General features: G+C 42.4%; 2 protein-coding genes across 3 annotated transcripts; one reads left to right on the top strand and one right to left on the bottom strand.

Moving 5' to 3' along the window:
- Nucleotides 1-1,513: 1,513 nt before the first annotated feature.
- On the top strand, nt 1,514-10,981 carry syt15 (synaptotagmin XV). Its single transcript, XM_035403438.1, has 8 exons — nt 1,514-1,718; nt 6,093-6,282; nt 6,952-7,076; nt 7,400-7,692; nt 8,129-8,299; nt 8,875-8,986; nt 9,517-9,699; nt 10,741-10,981. Exons 1-8 carry the CDS (start codon nt 1,712-1,714, stop codon nt 10,887-10,889), a joined length of 1,230 nt encoding a protein of 409 aa, XP_035259329.1. The 5' UTR covers nt 1,514-1,711; the 3' UTR covers nt 10,890-10,981.
- Nucleotides 10,982-11,594: 613 nt separating this feature from the next.
- si:dkey-21e13.3 (uncharacterized protein LOC100150043 homolog) lies at nt 11,595-18,664 on the bottom strand. Of its 2 annotated transcripts, XM_035403439.1 has the most exons (6): nt 18,403-18,442; nt 18,185-18,323; nt 15,720-15,824; nt 14,288-14,407; nt 13,838-13,963; nt 11,595-13,096 (listed from the first exon to the last, which is right to left on the bottom strand). In XM_035403439.1, exons 2-6 carry the CDS (start codon nt 18,186-18,188, stop codon nt 12,624-12,626), a joined length of 828 nt encoding a protein of 275 aa, XP_035259330.1. In that variant the 5' UTR covers nt 18,189-18,323; nt 18,403-18,442; the 3' UTR covers nt 11,595-12,623. The 2 variants fall into 2 exon arrangements, with proteins under 2 accessions (XP_035259330.1, XP_035259331.1); XM_035403440.1 differs by lacking the exon at nt 13,838-13,963 and having other exon boundaries at nt 18,185-18,664.
- Between the last annotated feature and the right edge of the window lie 1,052 nt (nt 18,665-19,716).

The raw sequence follows: 19,716 nt of genomic DNA, 5'->3' as shown, positions 1-19,716 counted from the left end.
GTGTGTGTGTGTGTGTATACGTGTGCAGCTAGCCCTTTCAATGCCATCTGTATAATTAGTCATTATAGTTTTAATTGTGTCATTTAAGTCACTTACATACTGTAAACACACATGCTAATGAGCATATTGTGTATAGTCCATGTCATTAAAAGAGCATTACACACCCACACCTGCCTCCCTCTCAGTTCACACAGGTCTGCAGGGGGCAGATTCTGGCTCAACGGTGAGGGTAAATGAGGTTCTGTTATAGAAACAGCTCCCATGGGGGGATATAGGTGGAGGGTTGAGCAGGTCTCCTGATTGGCCAATTACTGCAACATTCACCTACAGTAACAGTGGCAGCTGTAAGGTGTGTGTCATGTATTGTGTTTCCTTCATTTTTGCTCATGCCTATTCAATAAGTTTTCTCTTTTTCCCCAGTTCTGATTAAAACTGTAGGTCTGTCCTAGCACTGCAACTGTTTCCAGTCAAATCCAAAATCCAAAAAGGAGCATCAATTACTTCTTTTTCGCTCCACAATTCACCAGCTGGTCTGTGTGCTCATCAACATGCTGCCCATGCCTAGTTGACGCAGGCTGCCGGTTCCTGATCAACCAGAGGAGTCGACGTTGTGCGATGAGCCAGGACATTATTCACACCCAGGAAGGCAGGATTTGAGTCAGCTAGATAATTTTGTACAGCTGTGTATATATAAATATATATATACATACATATTCGTGTAAAAATATTGATATAAATATTCTACAGGCACAAGGGCATTAAGCAAAACAATGGTGCTCAAAACTAGCTCAAAGCTTTGCTAGTTTTGATAGCAGGAATTCATATTTTATCACAATTAATAAAGATAAGTATGAACAATATCAATATCAAGAGCAATATCAAACTAACATAAACGTGCACAAAAGCATTTCAATTTTCATTGGTGTCATGATTTTTCAGGGAATTAATGGTCATACTTATGCTTCTTTACCGCTTTGTCATAACAAATACATTTTAAAAAATATATTACTTATTTTGTTTGTGAGCATAATAGTCAACAACAATTATTGAAACAAGTAACTCATAGGCGAATGGATTCTATCCAAAACTGACAACACAGCCAGGGAATTCCTGTCAGCTGAGACTTTGGAAGAGCATGCCTTCAGACTGCTGTTACCAGAAAAAGCTCTCTTTGGCTGAAGAAGGGCTATCACAGACTATGTTATAATCACAGCCTCATTTAAGCACACTGCTTTATTGTACAATAAGTGCATACCCCTCTGTATTTACCCCACCTATGATGCCCAGTTCCTCCCAGCCCCCCACTCGATGGTCTGAGACTGGTATGGCCAGTAGGCGAGTTCGTTATCACCAGGTGAGGCCTAGGAGACCGCTGTCCGGTGGGAAAGGTACAGGTGGAGTTGACAGCAGGTGGATGGGTGGGGTGGTGGGGAGGCAACACGCACTAAAGCGTCAGAAAAACCCCAGTAGCCCACCTCATGGTTCAGTGTTCATTAACAGGGGAACGCGCTGCGGTCAGGAGGAAGTTAGGCGTTACTGTGCCACGGGGAGCAGACGGCGAGCTGCCCGAAACAGCTGAGCGTGACTGGGACAGGAGGACAGGGCGGAGCACGGAGAGGAGAGGGGGACAGGGGAGAGGCTACACCTCCTTGAGCGACGCTGTCCGTGGGAGGACGAGAAAGGGTGTAGCCCAGGGCCGCCCCCCCCCTCCATGGCAGGTCAGTCCAGAGCCGCACATTCAAATCTATGCCCCCTCCATGACAACACTGCCATATTCCGTCCAGTTCAAATGGTCTCTGTTGAGTATCAGTATGTTGAATGTTCTGAAAGAAGCACAAAGGTGCCCAGGCCTCAAACTCACCGTACAAACGTGTATTTCTGGTGCCTATTAAGTGTGTAATCTTGTCTCGCAGTGTCACCAAATTTCTTATCAATGTTCTCTTTTAGAGCGAAGATAATGTCCTCACAAAGACTAGAGTATTTGCACTGTTTTACACCCTTTTTGCACTTTAGCTTAAAACTGTATTCTTTCCAGCAGTGAACTCAATGTGGATTCCCTCCCCCATGTTATATAGTAGCAGCTTGCACATCCTACTGCAAGTTCCTTCTCCTTTATTCATTCATGTTCATCAGTGTGTGCCTTTTTTTGTGGGATCAACCTTTTTATGGCATAATAGCTTTCAAAAGTTTGTTGCCTGCTATTTGGAACAACATTGAATTGAAGCTGACCTATCTGTGTGTGTGTGTGTATGTGTGTGTGTGCATGCGCATATACATGTGGGACCAAAAAATGTTTTTCCAAAATCATTTTATAAGCTATGGCTTCTTTAATTTATTTACAATAAAAAATTTACACATAATAAATTAATGGAAATTTAATTTTTATACATTTTGGTTTCATCATGTAGAAGTTTTTACATGTAGTTACCCCATTATAGCGCACCATAATATTTGGGACAAATGACTTCACGGGTGTTCCTGATTAGTCAGGTGTGTTCAGTTGCGTCCTCTGTGTAGGTATGAAAGATCTTTAAATATCTAGTCTTGATTCTAGGCCATAGGTTGGAAATTCCAGTCCTGGAGGGCCGTTGTGTATGCAGGTTTTTGTTTCCACCATTTATCCTGGATAAAAGATCTAATTGGCTGTATACATAAACACTATTTAACTCACAGATTAGATCATAGTAAAACATTTTATAAAGGGGCACAAGAGTCTTTGGTTGTCATTCACGTGCGTATCAAGAAATGTAGCTAAAATATAAGATGGCATAAATGTTAGGGCTAATTAAGTAATTAAGACCAGAAGTTGGCATGAAAACCAAAAACAGATACAGCCCTCATTGCCTCTGTTCTAGGCTTTTAATTGCCTTTGGAGTCAGTTATTGGTGTCTGTTAACATGAGGACCAGTGTTGAACTAATGAAAGTCAGGGAAGCCGTCATGACGCTGAGAAATACGAAAAAAAATATGCTAAAGACTTGTTAGATATATGTCAAACATTAGGTTAAAAAATCAACAATTTGAAACATCAGTAAGAAAAAAGAAATCACAGTAATCAGTGATGAGGTCAGTAATCACAAATGGTCTGGTTGGCCAAGGACAGCCTCTCCAGTTGATGATCAAAGAATTCTCACCATAATGAACAAAAACCCCAAACACCTGGCCAACAAATCAGAAACACCCTTCAGGAGGCAGGCGTGGATGTGTCTGCAACTGCTGTCAGAAGACTTCACAAACAGCACTACAGAGGCTACACTACAAAAAGCAAACCACTAGTTATCCGCAAAAACAGGATGGCTAGGTTACAGTTTGCTAAGAAGCACCTAAAAGAGCCTGAAGGGAAATGTATTGTGGACAGATGACATTAAGATTCACTTGCATCACAGTGATGGCAAAAGCAAAGTGTGGAGGCAAAAAGGAATTGAGATCCAAAGCACCCCCCTTCTCTGTGAAATATGACAGTGGGAGTGTTATGGTTTGGACATGTACGGCTGCCACAGGCTGACTTCTCTTCACTGAAGAAGAGCAGCAGCAGCAGAATTAATTCTGAAGTTTACAGAAGCATCGTATACTGCTCAAGTTCAAACCAATCCCTCCAAACTCATTGGATGACACTTCATCCTATTGCAAGACAACGATCCCTAACACTGCTCAAGCAAAAAATGAGTTTTTCAAAGCCAAAAACAAGAGGATTCTCTTGTTAACCTGATCTGAATTCAATTTAACATGCCTTTCATATGTTGAAGAGAAAACTTAAGGTACCTAGCCCACAAAATAAGCAAAAGCTGAAGACAGACCTGGCAGAGTTTCACCAGAGAAGATATTCACCACCTGGTGATGTCTATGGTTCACAGACTTCGATCAGTCATTGCCTGCAAAGAATATGCAACAAAGTACCAAATATGACTACTTTCATTTACATAGAATTAATATATGCCAGACATTATGGTGCCCTGAAATGTGTAAATGCTATAATGTCTACATGATAAAACCAAAATGTATACAAATGCCCTTTATTAAAAGCTGAGAATCTCCACTTAAACCACAGGTTAGTTTATAAATTTAAAATTGTGGAGTAAGGAGCCAAATCAAGAAGAACATATGTCTTTGTCCCAAATGCTGTGGAGCTCACTGTATACAAACACATGCATTTTTGATGCCCACCTCATTAAGTATGAGCATATACAGTATATGATTAAATATAAAGTTAGCATGTCTAAAGCAAGTCAGTCACTGCATTACTCCTTAGGCCAAATGACAAAAAATTGTAGCAATGAGCCTCATTCACAAAACCTTTCTTAAATTATTCTTACTTCTGTTCTTAAAAATGTTCCCACGAAAACCCAATATAGGATTCATGACACGTGCAGAACTTTGTTTCTGTGCATATCCCAGGTGTATGAGATGATGAATGCTGGCTGTTTGTAAATTTTATGCACAATCCTGTTCATGTGATGTGCATAAGGAAACAGCCATGGACAAATGCAGATAATAAAAATGATGAATGCCGAAATGTTAGAGAAAACCTTCTTACACACTGGTTACTATGAAATGTGATTGTACACGTTTTATGACTGAGACCCAATGAGAACATTTTGATAATGCAATTGAATGCTAACAGATTGCAATATAAGTCCACCTAGCTAAATGAAAGGCTCCCAAAAACGTTGCTCTGGCATTGCAGAAAAGTCATAATGTTTCTATTAATTCTTGTGTGTTCATTACAGAGGAAGTACATTGTCAGATAATTTGCATTATTAAACAGGCTCACTGTTCATCAGTTACTTTAATGAACACTGAAGCAGACTATAATTACTCTTATTTTAGAATTTTTTATTTTAGGGTGTGCTACCTGATTTTTACTTTTCTTTTTTTCAATTAAATGATGTTCTTAAAATAATTTGACCCCCAGATGGTCTTCTTTAGGGGAAATACTCAGTGCCTATTGACATAAAACTCCCAAATCACTGATAGTTTTTAATAATGAATTAACTGTATTGTTTTCACTGGTATATTTTATTCTTGTATTATTTCAATATTATGTTAAGCTACTGCTATTATGGTATTTTAGCCTCATTTAAATTTCAGTGTTAGATGACCTTATTGCTTATTGATAATGATGAAATGACAGGGTGTAGTTCTAAACATATCAGTTTTTTGTACTCTCTCATTTATAGCATTCATTTATTCAGTGTTCAAGTCTTGCATGATCATATCTAATGAAAATGGACAATAAGTATATCATACAAATGTTATTATGTGTTAAAACTGGATTTATTTCTGCTTCCAAAAATGTATCAACACAGTTGGACATCTACAGCAGATCTATTGGACACATGAATGATTCTTGCCAGTTAAGCTCATCCATTTCAGCCAAGCTCATTATTTCACCAGCTCAATCAAAACTCAGATTTCTTAGAAATGGAAAGACGCTCGATTCAGATTATTTCTTCCGGTAAATGAAGCAACAGGCATTTTCAACAGAGAATACTTAAAGACTCAAAGACACCAACTTTCTTGCTTCTTACTTCTCAACTCAAAATGGTGTTTCCAATTGCACTTCTCTAGTTACGTATGTGCTGCCTGCACTCACAGAAATGTGTGTTCACTCATCCGACAGCTCACCCAGTAACTATTTTTCATTCCACAGCCAAATGTTCTACAAGAGAGAGCTAGTACTCACTGGATAAGTGTCTCTCTTATTGGTAACATCTGGTTGCTTCTGGGAGCCTAAAACACTTCTGGGAGAAATTAATTCAGCGTGTAATGCAACTGTAAAATCAGATTGCCTCAAAAACATCCCACTCTTGGCTGGGTGCGACACACTGTGCCCCTGCAGTGCAAAGTTAAGCCTGCAACATAGCCTTTTTGTTTCTGTCAAGCCATTTGAGTCTTTGGTACAGCTTCCAATATGGATCCTTGGGAGTAAGGACGGAGCCACTCAATCAATCACTCAATCAATCAATCATTTGTATAGACAGTATTTCTACTTATATTTATCTTCATATGTATACATTTAAAAAAACTGTTAAACCATAGATCAAATTTGAATGACTGATTTATGATTTATGATCTCTCTGTGCCATCTCACAGTGATGGTGTGGGCTGTGGTTGGGGGTGTGGCTGCAGGAGTGCTATTCTTACTGCTGATTGGAGCTGCTGCCTACTTCCTTTTTAAGAGGAGATACGTTCAGGGTCAGTATCGGGACCTGTTCCCCTGCATTCCAATTCTCCCGGCATGCACCTCTCCAGTCCTTGTGGGAGTGAATTCCTCTGGTTACAGGTACGTTTCCTGGCCTTGTCTTCACCTTTTCCTCCATCCTCATCCAGGAGTCCTTGCAAATGAATCTTTCCTTTCATTTTTATAAAAAGTGACTCTCTTAAAGTCTGGTGGTAAATTCAACATGGCCAATTAAATATGAGATTTTATGTGGTATTCTGTTCCAGCAGCCACCCTTTCAAAACATATGTTGCACATAGTCAACCATGAATATTAATTATTAAACATTAGATATTAAAAACATTCTATGTCCAGTTTTGAATAACATTTTCTTTCTTTTTAATTTGCTCTTGGTTAAGTTACAAGTGTTTAATTAGTGGTAAAAGTAAAATAAAGTAAGAGTGATCTCAGTGAAATACTGAAATATTCAGAGATCTTATCTATCTTCAGTTAGGGCTGAATTAAAAGCTTGGAGCAGATTTAGCTTGTGTCAATGTTCTGTGACATCTGGTGAATGTTACAGATGCCCTGTCACTAAAGAAGTCCTCTGATTAACACATGGCCCACTTAGAGAACTTCCATAAAGCATAATTTACAGCTTTGCATCAGAATTCAGTTATAACTAAACTATGTGACAGCTGTGAATACAGGGTCATGTACCACATCCAGGTGTTAAAATGTGGAATGTGCCGGTTGCCACTGACTGGGTGTCTGTGTTTAAATCTTTTGCAGACCAGGGGACATCCCCTTCTTCCTACCCCCACGCCACAGTACCAGGCCCCATGACAGCCTGGAAGAGGAGGAAGAGGAAGGCCAGCAAGCCATGGCCTACCATCGTGGATCCCTGAGCATTGGAGGTATCCTTCGGGGAAAAGATTAATACCAGGCTGGATAATCACTTGTGTCGGCCTCTGACCCTGGAAGAATGCAGGGCTATTTACCTTGTTCTGAAAATGATTGCCATCAAACTTATTGTCAAATTTGGCGCACATTTGAAGTGAGGCATAAAATCCTAATTTTAACAGTCTTTCTCTGCCTCTCTCTTCACCTCCTTCCTGCTGTCCTTCTTCCCCCCATCTTTTCTCTTTCCTTTACTAATGCTCCTTCTGCAATAATTTTATGCTTCCTTTCCTCTCTCGCATTCTCCATCCCTACTTCACTGTCCCCCTCTCTCTTGGAGCTTCCTTCCCCCTGGGTAGTCTGAGGCCGGACCTGTACCGCAGCCCGGAGGAGCCGGGTGACTGGGCGCCCCCCTGTGGCAGCACGCCGCGCCTGCAGTTCAGCGTGCAGTACCGGCAGGACAGGGAGGAGCTCCTGGTGTCCCCGCTCAGCGCCACCAGCCTACCGCCACACTGCCGGTCCAGCGCCGCGCTGGTCAAGCTGCAGCTTCTCCCCGACGACCGCCGCCGTCGGCAGGCCAAGGCCCGGCGCAAGGGACGGAACCCGCAGTTCAACGACAGCTTCATCTTCCAGGTGCTCAGTGAGGGCCCCGTGGTGAATGGGGGAGTGGTCAGGTGATCACTTTATCGAACACATATGCACTGCACAAGTAGTACTTACTTTCTCATTCTCTGTCTTGCTCAGACGACCTCTCCAGAAAATGGTAAATAAATAAATAAATAAATAATCAGTGAAACAATTAAGTTTCATTTTCAAAAACAATTCTGAAAAATATTACCTAATTAATATCATATAGTATAGCACCCACGGTGCCCGCTCATTTAATATTATTAGGGAAGGGGTAGTTAGAAATGATCACAAATAATCATTCATAATCAAGTAGGTACAGGAATTAATTTTCTTTTGTTTGTAAGTTTACAGGACTTATTTTTCTTTTGTCTGTCTGTACATCCCCCTTTCTCTCTCCATCCCTCTCACTCTCTCTCTCTCTCTCTCTCTCTCTCTGCAGGTGTCTAGTAAGAGCCTGGCTCAGGCCACTCTGTCCCTGTCGGTGTTCAGTGTTGACCGGCAGAAGAAACACCAGCTGGAGGGCAGGGCTCTGTTTCCCCTGAGAGAGCTGGACCTTGAGGGGGCAGAGGGGACGGTGGTGTGGAGAGATCTGGAGACAGACAATGGACAGGTATTGTTCCATAAAGAACATGGCCAATAACAGGCAGTTGTATTATCTATGAGAGATTACCTGGAGTGGCCAGGTATATCATCTTAGAGAGATGCCAACTAAAGCTTGGTCATCTCACTATGCAGTGTCATAGTGAGTGACCAAGAGCGGTCAGGTAAAGTTTGGGTATGCCATTTACCAAGAGTGGTCAACTATAGGCAGGAGAAGCCTATATAAATAAAACAGCGAATGATGGTGCCCACATCAGAAATGAACACTAATAATAACACCCTTCCTATAGCCTAGCATTGGCATTTACATTATGCATGTGCATGTGCGTGCATGCATGCATGCATGCATGCGTGCCTGTGTGTGTGTGCCTGCCTGCGTGTTTATGAGTTCATGGGTGGATATGCTCCACATAGTGACAGAGGAGCCTTTTATCCTTTCTAGCTCTCTCTATCTCTCATTATACTTTTTTCCTCGACAGCTGTGCAGCTCTGTTTCAACCACTTCAGTATGACAGAATATGCAAAACCGTTTTCCTCTTATTTGCCCTCCCTCTCTTGACATTTCTTACTCTGTCTCTCCTTCAGTTTGGCTCACAGCATGGTGACCTCCAGGTGTCTCTTAACTACAGTGTGCCACTGCAGCGCCTCACAGTGGTAGTGCTGAGGGCACGCGGGCTGCAAACTTCCTCAGATGCAGGTAGGCAGCAGGCACAGGGGGCTCTATGGGAAAAGGTAGCGCAACGTACCTCAACCCAATACATTTCTGAAAATCACCCCCTCCCTGGCAATTTGAGAGCTTAGCTGTACAAAAGTTTTTTATTTTATTTTTAAAAGCAATCATTGTATTGGGGCAGAAAAATGCCCTGCCTGTTAAATAACCTCCATAATTGCACATATAAACCACTACATGCACAAGGATCTCTTCTGAATCAAAAGTGGCTGATGACTAATGATCTGAAATAGCATACTGTATGAATTGTATTGTTTCACACACAATCAGTACTTACAGCACAGGATAGAAGAGTCATTTGGTAGGAATCCTTCCAGAACAAATGGCGCATAGCCATTAGCCTCTGCTACTCACATTTGTACAACTTCTTCCATGAAAAGACACACACACTCTCTCTCTCTCGCCCTCTCTGTCTCTCACTTACATACACACACACTTCTGATAACAGTGCTGTTGGGTGGTTGTGGCTTCTGAATGCTGGCCATGTGTTGGGACAGGTGTGTGCGTCCAGGTCACCCTACAGCTCCGCACTCAGGTTGTGAAGAGTAAGAAGTCAGCAGTGGTGAGGGGCGGGGCCAACCCCACCTTCAACAAGCGTCTGATCTTCAGGCTCCACCCCCCACAACTGGATGAGTCCTGCCTCTGCCTGGAGCTGCTCCAGACCACACCAGGAGACCCACGTGAGCATCACCAGCCTGCCCGTCACTAATGCAAACTGTTATTGAACAAATGCATACCTTTGACAATTTGACATGTGCCAAGACAGTATTGTGATTGCCTGATTTAGGTGCAAACAAATTATTCAAAATAAAACTTTCATAGCATTGAATGTTTTCAAATGCCTCATATTGTGCCCCCCAACCCATGTGGACTCAAATGTGTTTATTGCAGGCCACAGATCTGCCTAAAAGTACTGCATTTGCACAGGCAGAAATCAGCAATTCCACTTGCGCCCATGCACATTTGCACTACCGCTGTCATTAAAATAGGGCCCCATGTTTCAATATCCTTTCTCATAGCTTGCTTATTGAATCACTATTTCCATGAACCAAGTAATATTATGTTGTTGGTTGGTGTCCCCAGCTAAAGCAGCCGTTCTCAGCACTATAGCTTATCTAGCGATCAGAAGCTGAATCCTAACCTTGCAAGTGGCACCTGTGGCCATCAGCACTGCTAGTCAGCACATGCAGTAATTGGCTGTAGCGACCATCTCTCCCTGGTGCACTCCAAGGTGTCTGCAGTCTGCCTGCACCAGCTGTGTATATAGTGCATTCCTCCACTGTGGTCACGGTGCTAATCACCTGGAGGGCTGCAGAGTGGAAAAAAGAGGCTGTAAGGATGCACACTTTTCAGGAAATTTCAAAATTATTCTGTGCAAAGCAGAAATACATTTGCAAGAAATGCAAATTAGTTAGAAAATCAGAAATGCAAATGAATGAATTCATTTATTTTATGAACCAAATAAAAAAGGAGCGAATGTATTCAGCAACTCGGGGGTGATTACTGTTAACATTTGGAAAGCTTGTTAATTATAAGAAAAAAATACAAAAATGGCTTCAGGATTAATTGTAAGCCTAATAGTCAATTTTCAGCATTCCATCATTTTTGCTCACAGGGTTGTTGATAGGTATCCATCAGAGCATCAGCATTCAAGCACAGAGCTGTTGTCTGAATAACAGTTGACCTTCGACCTCTGACCTCTGTTGTTTCTTCCCCATTAGGATCCCTTGGTCAGGTGGTGATTGGACCCTTCATGTATGCCCGTGGCCGGGAACTGGACCACTGGGATGAGATGGTCAGCAAGCCCCAGGAGCTGGTCAAGCAGTGGCACTGCCTTGGGCGTGTATCTGAATCGCAAGTCCCGCCCTGACCAAGGGCCCGGCAAATGAGATGGAACACATCGTAGGCTACTGCCCGGCTGAAACACAGTGCTTACTCGCCATAAATCAAGTGGGAATTTAATGGGTCAATTGCAGTGCGCTTAGCTGGAGTTCAAACCTCAGGTTTAAACCTCTGGACCACAGAACTGAATTACAACTGCAACAGTTGATCCTTATTCCACAGCTTTGGATACCTGTTCCAGTTGTAATGCAGTTCTGTGGTCTTCAGGTTTAAACCTGAGGTTTCAACTTCAGCTAAGCACACTGTAATTGGCCCAATGTGTCTGCTAGGAGTCTTGTGGTTAAACCCAGTATCATGGTATAAAACAGCTTCTTTATTTACATGAATGCTCATTTTCCATTGGCTGTTCCCAGTCCCTCAGTGCTCATGAAATCCACTAATGAGCAGAGGATTCTGTGACTATTTCAAAACTAACTGATATTCCACTCTCAACTCATGTCACAGTAATAACCTGTAGTGTGATTTCCACATGGACAAAGCACTGCTGTGCAAACAGCAAACAGTGGCAATGTGGGTCAGTCTGAAAGGGTTATTGGTATACCAGGCACAAAGGAGCTGGTGGTGGAAAGTTGTATGCTCCTGTCTTAATGACATGTGGGAACAAGCTCTGATTTCCCCTGGGTTTGCTTAAACAGGTCAGTACATTACAGAGAGGAAAAGCAGACAAAACAACCCCCTTGAACCAATACATTAATTGTTCTTTGTAAGTACACAAACGCATGTGCACACACACAAACGCACACACTATTATAAACATGAATATTAAACACTTTCATTGAATAAAGTGATTATTTCTACTGACCTCAGTAAGGACATGAATGCATTACTATTAATAAGCTATTAAAACAGTTTGAAAACAGTTTGGTTGCCCGATTTTAACTTGATGAAATAAGTTAATTTACAATGCAAGACTTGGTACTGGCACTGGAGCAGGGTGTGGATCCCCTTTCAGCAAAGAGTTGCGAAAACTTTCTCAAATTCGAAAGCAAACCGTTTCTTTGAAAAGGCCTCTGGCAGAAATCTGTTCTAGGGAAATAATAAAAATAAACTAATGTCCATTCATCGTGATGTCAAGATGCACATGAGAACTTTAACTGATGAGAAAAATCTTTTCCACTCTAGGATGTTGTACTCGGTAATCAATAATACTTCCCAATAGGTGGTGCTAATGGGCATATGATGCTAATACAGACCATGGATAGCAAATCTCGAATGCTGTATACAGGTAGTGCACTTATAAACTGATTGTGTTATACTGTAACAGGCCCACATTTGGCAAGGACATAATTTTGTCTCAAACACTTTTGTCCTTTATATTCACTTTAATTTATTGTTTGTTTTTTTTTTCTCTCAATGTCTTTACTGGAAAGGGAAGATTACATAGCCTGCAGTAGGATCTGTTTCTAGCCGGTCTGAATCTGCTTTTCATGGTATCTGAACAGTCTAGGCAAACAACCTTAGCTTATAGTGTTAGGTTAGGGTTTTATGCCATTATTTTTTCCTTACTGAGGTGTAAAATTGAATAGTTGGTACACTGCAAAACACTGAATCTATCATTTGGAACTGTGATAAATCCAGGCTTGAAAGAAATCAAAAGATGGGTAGTTCTCTTGTCCCCTTGAAGTCATCCCTCCACTCCTCCAACTGCCCCTGTCAGGTCCACCCCTTCCTTTGACCTGGCACTCAGCCTTTCGGTGCTGCTTCACAAGAAAGTGTGGAACACCCTGGACTTCAGGCTTTGGGTTTTCGGAATGTTCCGGACCCCAAACTTTATGATCCGGTGAAACTGGGGACAGGCCTCGAACGGGGCAGGCCTGAAGCGCCTGCCGGTCCGCTGTGCGACGTAGGCGCCCCACAGGGCCCGGGAGCAGCGGTGCACCACCTCGACCGTGACCGAGTGCTGGTTGCCCGACCGCTGGTTGAGCCTCACCACGGTCACTTTGGAGGAGAAGCCGAAGGGGTGCCTGTGGGCGCCCCGGTAGGCCAGCTCCCCCTGGCTGACGCGGCTCAGCTCCTCCCAGGTCAGCCCCGAGCTGTCCTCCTCGCTCATGTCAGCCAGGCCGCAGAGGGCGAACAGGCATGCGCTCACCAGGGCCTCGTTCTGTGAGTACTTCTGCAAGATGGCCGCCAGCGAAGGTACGGCCCCATTCCGGATCAGCTGGTCCTGCAGGAGGCCTGAGACAGGCAAAGGAGAGAGATGGAGGGTCAGACAGAAGCAATCGCACAAGTATGCTTGGTATGTGATTACTCCCGGGGCCTTACGAAGACATAGGTACCCACCTACTGTTTAGCTGAAATCTCATGGAAAAAACCACCGGAAGATGATCAAAAATAGCCAAGTGCAATCACAGACTGGTGCCAAAACATCTTTAAAAATAAATCTCTCGCACCTTTTATACCATTACTACACATTTTCTAAGGGGCAGGACATCCAGATTGGAAGGTGAGCTGGTTTTCATTTCGATAAACCTTGTGAGGGTCATATACATGGTGTGTGCTCCTTAAATTCTAGATAAATTCTCCAGTTCCAATCTATTTTCCTTTTAAGACTGTTTCAGAATCTAGCCTAAAAGACCAGAAGATCATTCTCCAAGACATGCCATTTTCACTCAATGTGGCAGGCCAGTGCCAACTGTGGCTGGCAGCTCAATTGGGCAGTGCATAATTGAAAATTGGCTGCACCTTCTCGCAGGGAGGGGCGATTTCACTCGACAGGTTACAACCACCACTTCCCTCGATGCACATTAGTGACTCGCCCAGTCTTTAGACAGCAGAGTGAGAAGAATTAATGGAGGGGTTGTATTAATAGAATGGGCTAAGCTGTTGTGATTGGCCGTTCCAAACTGGATGAACCTGAAAAAAAATCCAAACTTATTTTTAAAAATGTAATGAGTTCCTGGGCACTGACAGACTCACTGTTATCGTAGCAGATCCTGCCGATGGCCCGGCAGGTGTGCAGCAGCAGGTCCTGGTCTGTGCTAATCAACAGGGACAGCAGGGCGGTGCCCACGCCTGCTTCCACACAGCGCCCCCTTGCTGAGGCTGGAAACACAGCACAGCAGATCGCTGCCAAGAGACCACTGACACATTCGCCGCACTGATTGAACATAACTGTGGCACTTGGCATTTGACACCACACTGCATCAGTGCAAGATAGGTTTCACATCCCTAACTGTTGAGAGGACTATGGACATATAACACCACAGCACTGACATTCACCCCTTCCCTTTTGAGACCACATTTAGAATAGCAATACTGGCCAATACACATAGATACACATACACACACACACACACACACACACACACACACACACACACACATGCATATCGGCCCCTCATCGTCATCTTAGACCCCCTCTCTCACCATCTCCAGCCAGCTCGGACACTATCAGGATGGCCTTCAGCTTCAGGTTGGTCCTTCTCAGAATGTGAGCCAGTGAGGGCAGAATCCCACTGTCTGCGATCTGCCTGGCAGCCCCCTCCTCTGGGAAAAACACGCCCATGAGATGCGGATGACACCAGCATACACATCTGTTCTCTTGTACACACTTTTAAATTCATACTGTACACTGCTGTACACTGCACACTCAGAAGGGTTCAAGAAGGTTCCTCTGTGTCTCTGTAGTGGAACCCTATCTAGTTCAATGTTTTCTTTTTCTTTTTTGTCAGGAAAGATTGTTCTATCAGGGAGGTTTCACACTTTTCACACCTACCACAGAGTGGTCCTTAAAGAACTAAAAAGGATTCCCCTGTGGAGACAAGCCACGGAACCAGCCACTACTTTGACCGCTAGTCCTATCAAAAGCATACAGTAGGGAAATTTATTGCATGGGGTGCAAATCTGACATACAAGCTTCCCCCAACACACAGGGGAGGGAAGTCATTTTGAATTAGGCCCTGTCAGCTTGGAGTACAATAACAACCTGGTCAAGGTGCCAACCTTTTTAAGGATAAAAGGCAAAAAGGACAAGAGCCTTTCATGAATCAGACCCATTTTTGCAGGTCAGATGATGGAAGTTAGAATACTAGTCAGTGTAATTTTATCTTTATATCAGTGAGTAGTTTTTAGAAATAATTATTTTTTTTAATTTCTATTTAAATGTACATTTTTATGTTAATAATTAATTTAACAGTTTAAAACATGAAGCTTGGTGATCTTAATGTATGTCTACACACACACATGTTCATACCTAGCAATATCAATGAGACAACATTTACAGAAGGTGCACATACCATTTTGCATGTGACTGCATAATTGTATTGCTCTTTTTACATTGAGTCGGTGAATATGACATCTGAAAACAATCTTCAGTCATTCAAATACTTCTTCAGGGCTGAGGTTCTGCAAGCCAGTACTAACACACTCTAATTCATGTGTTTCCGCATCTAATTGCACACCACCCTGGGAAGGGATCTCCCCATGATCTGTTTCTTGCGTAAAAAGATGCAGCCTGTTTATAAATCTCTTTTTCTGTTTCATGTTTTGTTTTCTCTACTCCAACAAGTGAGCTCTACTGATTAAAACAAACTCAAGTGATTGGAACAGGCTTGGTAGTTTATTCCTAAATTACTTACTAATGTCAAATCATTGCCTGGTGCTTTTCATAAGAGGCCCAGTAGCAAACACCCCTACCGTGCTCATAGTCATTATGAATCGAAAGCTTTAAATGACAGGAAAAACAATGTGGTTACTGCAGTTCTGGCTTCAAAGCCTAAAACTGAACCACACGATACACTTACAGGCTTTGAAGCCTGATCATTTACGCATGAAGCAGCACTCAGGATGTGACACTCACGTTTTTCCTGTAGAGCGCTCAGCAGAGTGTCCAAATGGGGTCTCAGCTCCTCTTCAATGAGTTCTGTGCTCACGCTGATGGCCACCAAAGCGTCACTGAAAGGGTCTTTAACAAACAGACAAACAAGACAGACAAAGACACCCATTTAGCCTTTGCACGCAAACTCTAAGTAATGAGACAGCTGAACTGTACATACTGAACACACAATTTCACTCGACATATCTATATAAATGTGTGTGCCTGCGTGCATGTGTCTGCTTGTTTTGCTAGCTCTGCCATGTTCTGAAAGCAGACACAGTATTTATAGACGTTTTGATGTAGTTTTTAGTGCCATTTATAATATATATTTTTTCTTTTGACTCATAATCATGTTCACATAATAAAATAAACCACTTTCAGTTATAAGGGCGAGACGGATTAATTTCTAAGGTGAAACGGTCATATCTGTGTTTTTTCTTGGCAATTTGTTTTCTTTAAGCAGCCAATAAGCAGTTTTGGTCATTTTTTGTGGGAATTTTGCAGCACAAACAGTGTTGTGGGCATTGGCATACATTTTCACTGTTGATGATTTCAACTCCATTGGCAAATGGATTAAATAACTTTGGCTTGGGATTTTAAAATAAGCCAGGCAGCCCTGGTACACAAGCAAATGTCTGAGTCTGTGCATCCATCCAAATGCAGTATATAGTCCTCAGTTCTGATGGTGTCTTGCTGTAATTGACATATATGTTAAGTTCACCATTACAGTGTGAGGAATACAATAGAGAAGAATACTAGAAAATACAGTCCAGGAATTATTATTATATTTTTTTTTTTTTTTTAAAGAAGAATCTGGGTTACTCCACCAAATATTGAACGTTGAACCCTTCCTAAGCAAAGACATTTTTTTATTCTTTATTTATGGGTATAAACTTGTTTTGTTTGCATTATTCAATGTATTGTAGAACTCTATATTTTTTGTATTTTGACCAGTTGGCATTTTCTGAATGACCATTTTTTTGTTTAGTTAAATTGAAATGTGGTAAGTAGTTCATGAAAAAAATATCAAAAATTACATTTCACAGATGCGTCACATAAATTATGAAACTGAAAAGGTGATGTGGTCTCTTCATATTTACCAGAGCTCTAGGTGTACTGTACAAACAACTAAAATAATTTCACACATGTTGTAATGAACATTTATAGAGATGTGTTTCCAGCCAAGAAATTAGCAATGCTCTATATGAGGGGTGCAGGCTCAAATCTCAGGAAGGGCATAGCATAGATCTTGCAGCCATGTGCAGTAAGAGATTCAGGACCGTGTCCTCTAGCTCTTTTCACTGAAGTGTCCAGCTGAAGGAATGTCAAATTCCCTGCATAAAGGTGCCTGCTAAGTAAGTAAACAACCGTATGCCTGAAATTACCTCAGAATTGTGACTAGTGAACAGACAGGAAAGAGTGTAACTGTGAGGCTTCACCAGTCATCAAATTGGAGGAGCTATCATGTGTTATCACTGATACATTGACTTGCACCAATCATAACATTTTGCTACAGAGAGAGGGCAAAGTCTTTGATTGGTTCATACCAGTCAGTGACAAACAAAGCACTAATGTTATCTATTGTTTTAATTTGTGATGCTCTACTGTCCTATCCCAGTTCCAGTATTTCCGTTTCACCGTGCTTTGTAGACCCCCCTTGCATCAGCACATTTTCCTTTGGCTTCTTCAGTCTGTTCATGGCCTTTATTAACACAGGAGAGGTATTATCAGGGAAACACAAAGCTTGTAGAGTTAACAGGGGGGCTTAGCATATGTGCATATGTCCCCCTGACAGATGCCTGGCACCCAGTAAACACTGAGCTAATCCCTCATAAGTACCAGGAAATCAGGTCTGTGAGGGGTCACCGCGGTTTCGTATTTGCGTTGGATATCACGACTATTTTGCGGAAGGACGACTATTATTGTATATTTTGGTGAGGTTGGGGATGGGGAAGAGTGTATGCAAAGACAGGACAGCCCATCAAATAATCCTTAATGCATTGTATTTATTAGCTATTGTTGTTGTTTTTTTTCAGTGTGATTGGCACTTGCACGTTGTCTCGCTGCCAGCAGTTCCCGCTTCAGAGACGCAGATTGCCAGCCTCTGCATCTGCCTGCGAGGCGTACGTGCGCACACGCACGGGCGCACCTGCATGTCAGGGCGGCTCCTGCTCCTGATCTTCTGTTATCACGTGTACGGCAAACTCAGTGCCCTCCCCGTCACAAGAACCACTGCCTTGGCAACGGTCCCAGACCGTTTATGCCAAACAGCGCGTGCACACACTCAGAAAGACATGACAGCCTTGAGCATAAACTGGAAAAGCCAAACTGACGCGCTTCGTTACAGGGGTGTGCTCCCCATTGACTAGTTCTTCACCCCGCAGGTTCAGCAGAAATTTTCGAGCCACCGGCGGAACAGAGAAACAGGGGGAGGGTCTTCAACTCACCCATGGCTGTTGTCACCAGGCTCCCCGTTGGTGTGTTGTGTCCCGGAGAGGGGGATGAGTGACATTTTGATCCAGCAGACTCTCGCGCCCAGAACCCCCCACGTTCTACTCAGTAACAGTATCTCCTTCGACCCAGTTTCTGCCGATCCACTTTACACTCGTTCTTTTGCTATCGCTCTACAGCATTGACATATTTTATTCACGTATATCTCCCTTACCTCTTTGTTCCTTTGTTCTCACGCTGTCCCTCTTTCTTTTGCATGTGCATTGTTTTTTTTTTGCTTTCTTTCTTTCTTTCGCGACTCCCTCCTGCAGATTCTCCCTCTCCCTCAATCTTCGCTAATACACTCCAAATCCTAAATCTCCTCAAAGCTCTTCGCTGAACAATTACCCTCTGGGTGACATCGCAGCTTGAATACACTGTTCGTGACAGCTTCCATGCGCAACTAAGCTAACACTTTTGCAGCAGCAATATGAATTAAAAAGATGTATGGACTGTAGTTGAACAGGAAAGTATACAAAAATGACTCAGGGAGTGCCAATGTCCGTGTCAATATGAAAAACCAACGTTTTTGTTGTGCTAACAGTTCTCTGTAAAAGCATGCATTACGTGACTTGGTTGATATGGCTCATTTTTTGTACTTTTTAAAATCACATTTTCTCTGTTGTATTCTTCCCAGTGCCTAGCTCACAGCTTGAAAACAGGTAAATAGTGTGTATCAGAAAGCGTATCAGCATAAAGAGCCTAATTATGGCTGCTCTGTGAAAAATGATCAACAATAATTTTTCCAATTATTTCAGATATATATGGAATAATAAAACATTTTTTTAAGAATTTTGATTTTTTGGGGGGTACAAAACAATTTTTTGCAAAAACATTCTCTTGGGGAAATTGAAATGGCCCTGGAAAGCTCATGTAAGAATAAGAACTCAAATATAATGGAACGGTGAAAATGCCAGACCATGTATTTTGGCCAATAAGAATCCAATAAATACCTTTGATTCCCACATGACTCAGTACTGCCACAGAACTGCCCTTTCTTACAGACAACTGCCTCAATGGCACCTCCTGCACTTGTTCTGTGTAGCGATGCAACCCACAATCTGGTACTGAATTCTCACAGTGCCAGTGCAGACAGTGGCTGGCTACACTAAACTGGCAATGCTGTTGCTCTGGATGGGAGGGTTTCAGTCGGCAGGGCATGCCCCATCGCATTGCTTTAATCTCATATTAAAAACAGATTATACTCTTAGTATTACACCAGCTGTTTGCTGTGTTATTGGGATTCTTCTAATTGTACCACAAAGCATGTCATTACATGATCGTTAACTTGGGCTGTTTTTCATTCCTCCTCTTAAGGTACACACAGCTGCTCCTGCTGAATGGCCCAAGATTCATAAACGTGAATGGCAGCGGTATAAAAACAGACGAGTGTATAAATAATGCCAGTATGTGGCGAAGTGCAACGCTCTGTCAGTGATATATCAGTAATAGAAACTATTTAAAACTGAATCGTTAAATCAACTGAAAT

Source organism: Anguilla anguilla, chromosome 2 (assembly GCF_013347855.1).
Source record: "Anguilla anguilla isolate fAngAng1 chromosome 2, fAngAng1.pri, whole genome shotgun sequence".
Classification (NCBI taxonomy): Eukaryota; Metazoa; Chordata; class Actinopteri; order Anguilliformes; family Anguillidae; genus Anguilla; species Anguilla anguilla.
This window is presented reverse-complemented; position numbering and strand designations above follow the sequence as displayed.

Coding starts and splice junctions, on each gene's coding strand:
- syt15 (XM_035403438.1), top strand. Junction 7,077..7,399: donor TGGATCCCTGAGCATTGGAG/GTATCCTTCGGG, acceptor TCTCTCTTGGAG/CTTCCTTCCCCCTGGGTAGT. Junction 7,693..8,128: donor ACGACAGCTTCATCTTCCAG/GTGCTCAGTGAG, acceptor CTCTCTCTGCAG/GTGTCTAGTAAGAGCCTGGC.
- si:dkey-21e13.3 (XM_035403439.1), bottom strand. Junction 13,964..14,287: donor GTCCGAGCTGGCTGGAGATG/GTGAGAGAGGGG, acceptor CTGTGTTTCCAG/CCTCAGCAAGGGGGCGCTGT. Junction 13,097..13,837: donor CAGGATCTGCTACGATAACA/GTGAGTCTGTCA, acceptor TGCCTGTCTCAG/GCCTCCTGCAGGACCAGCTG.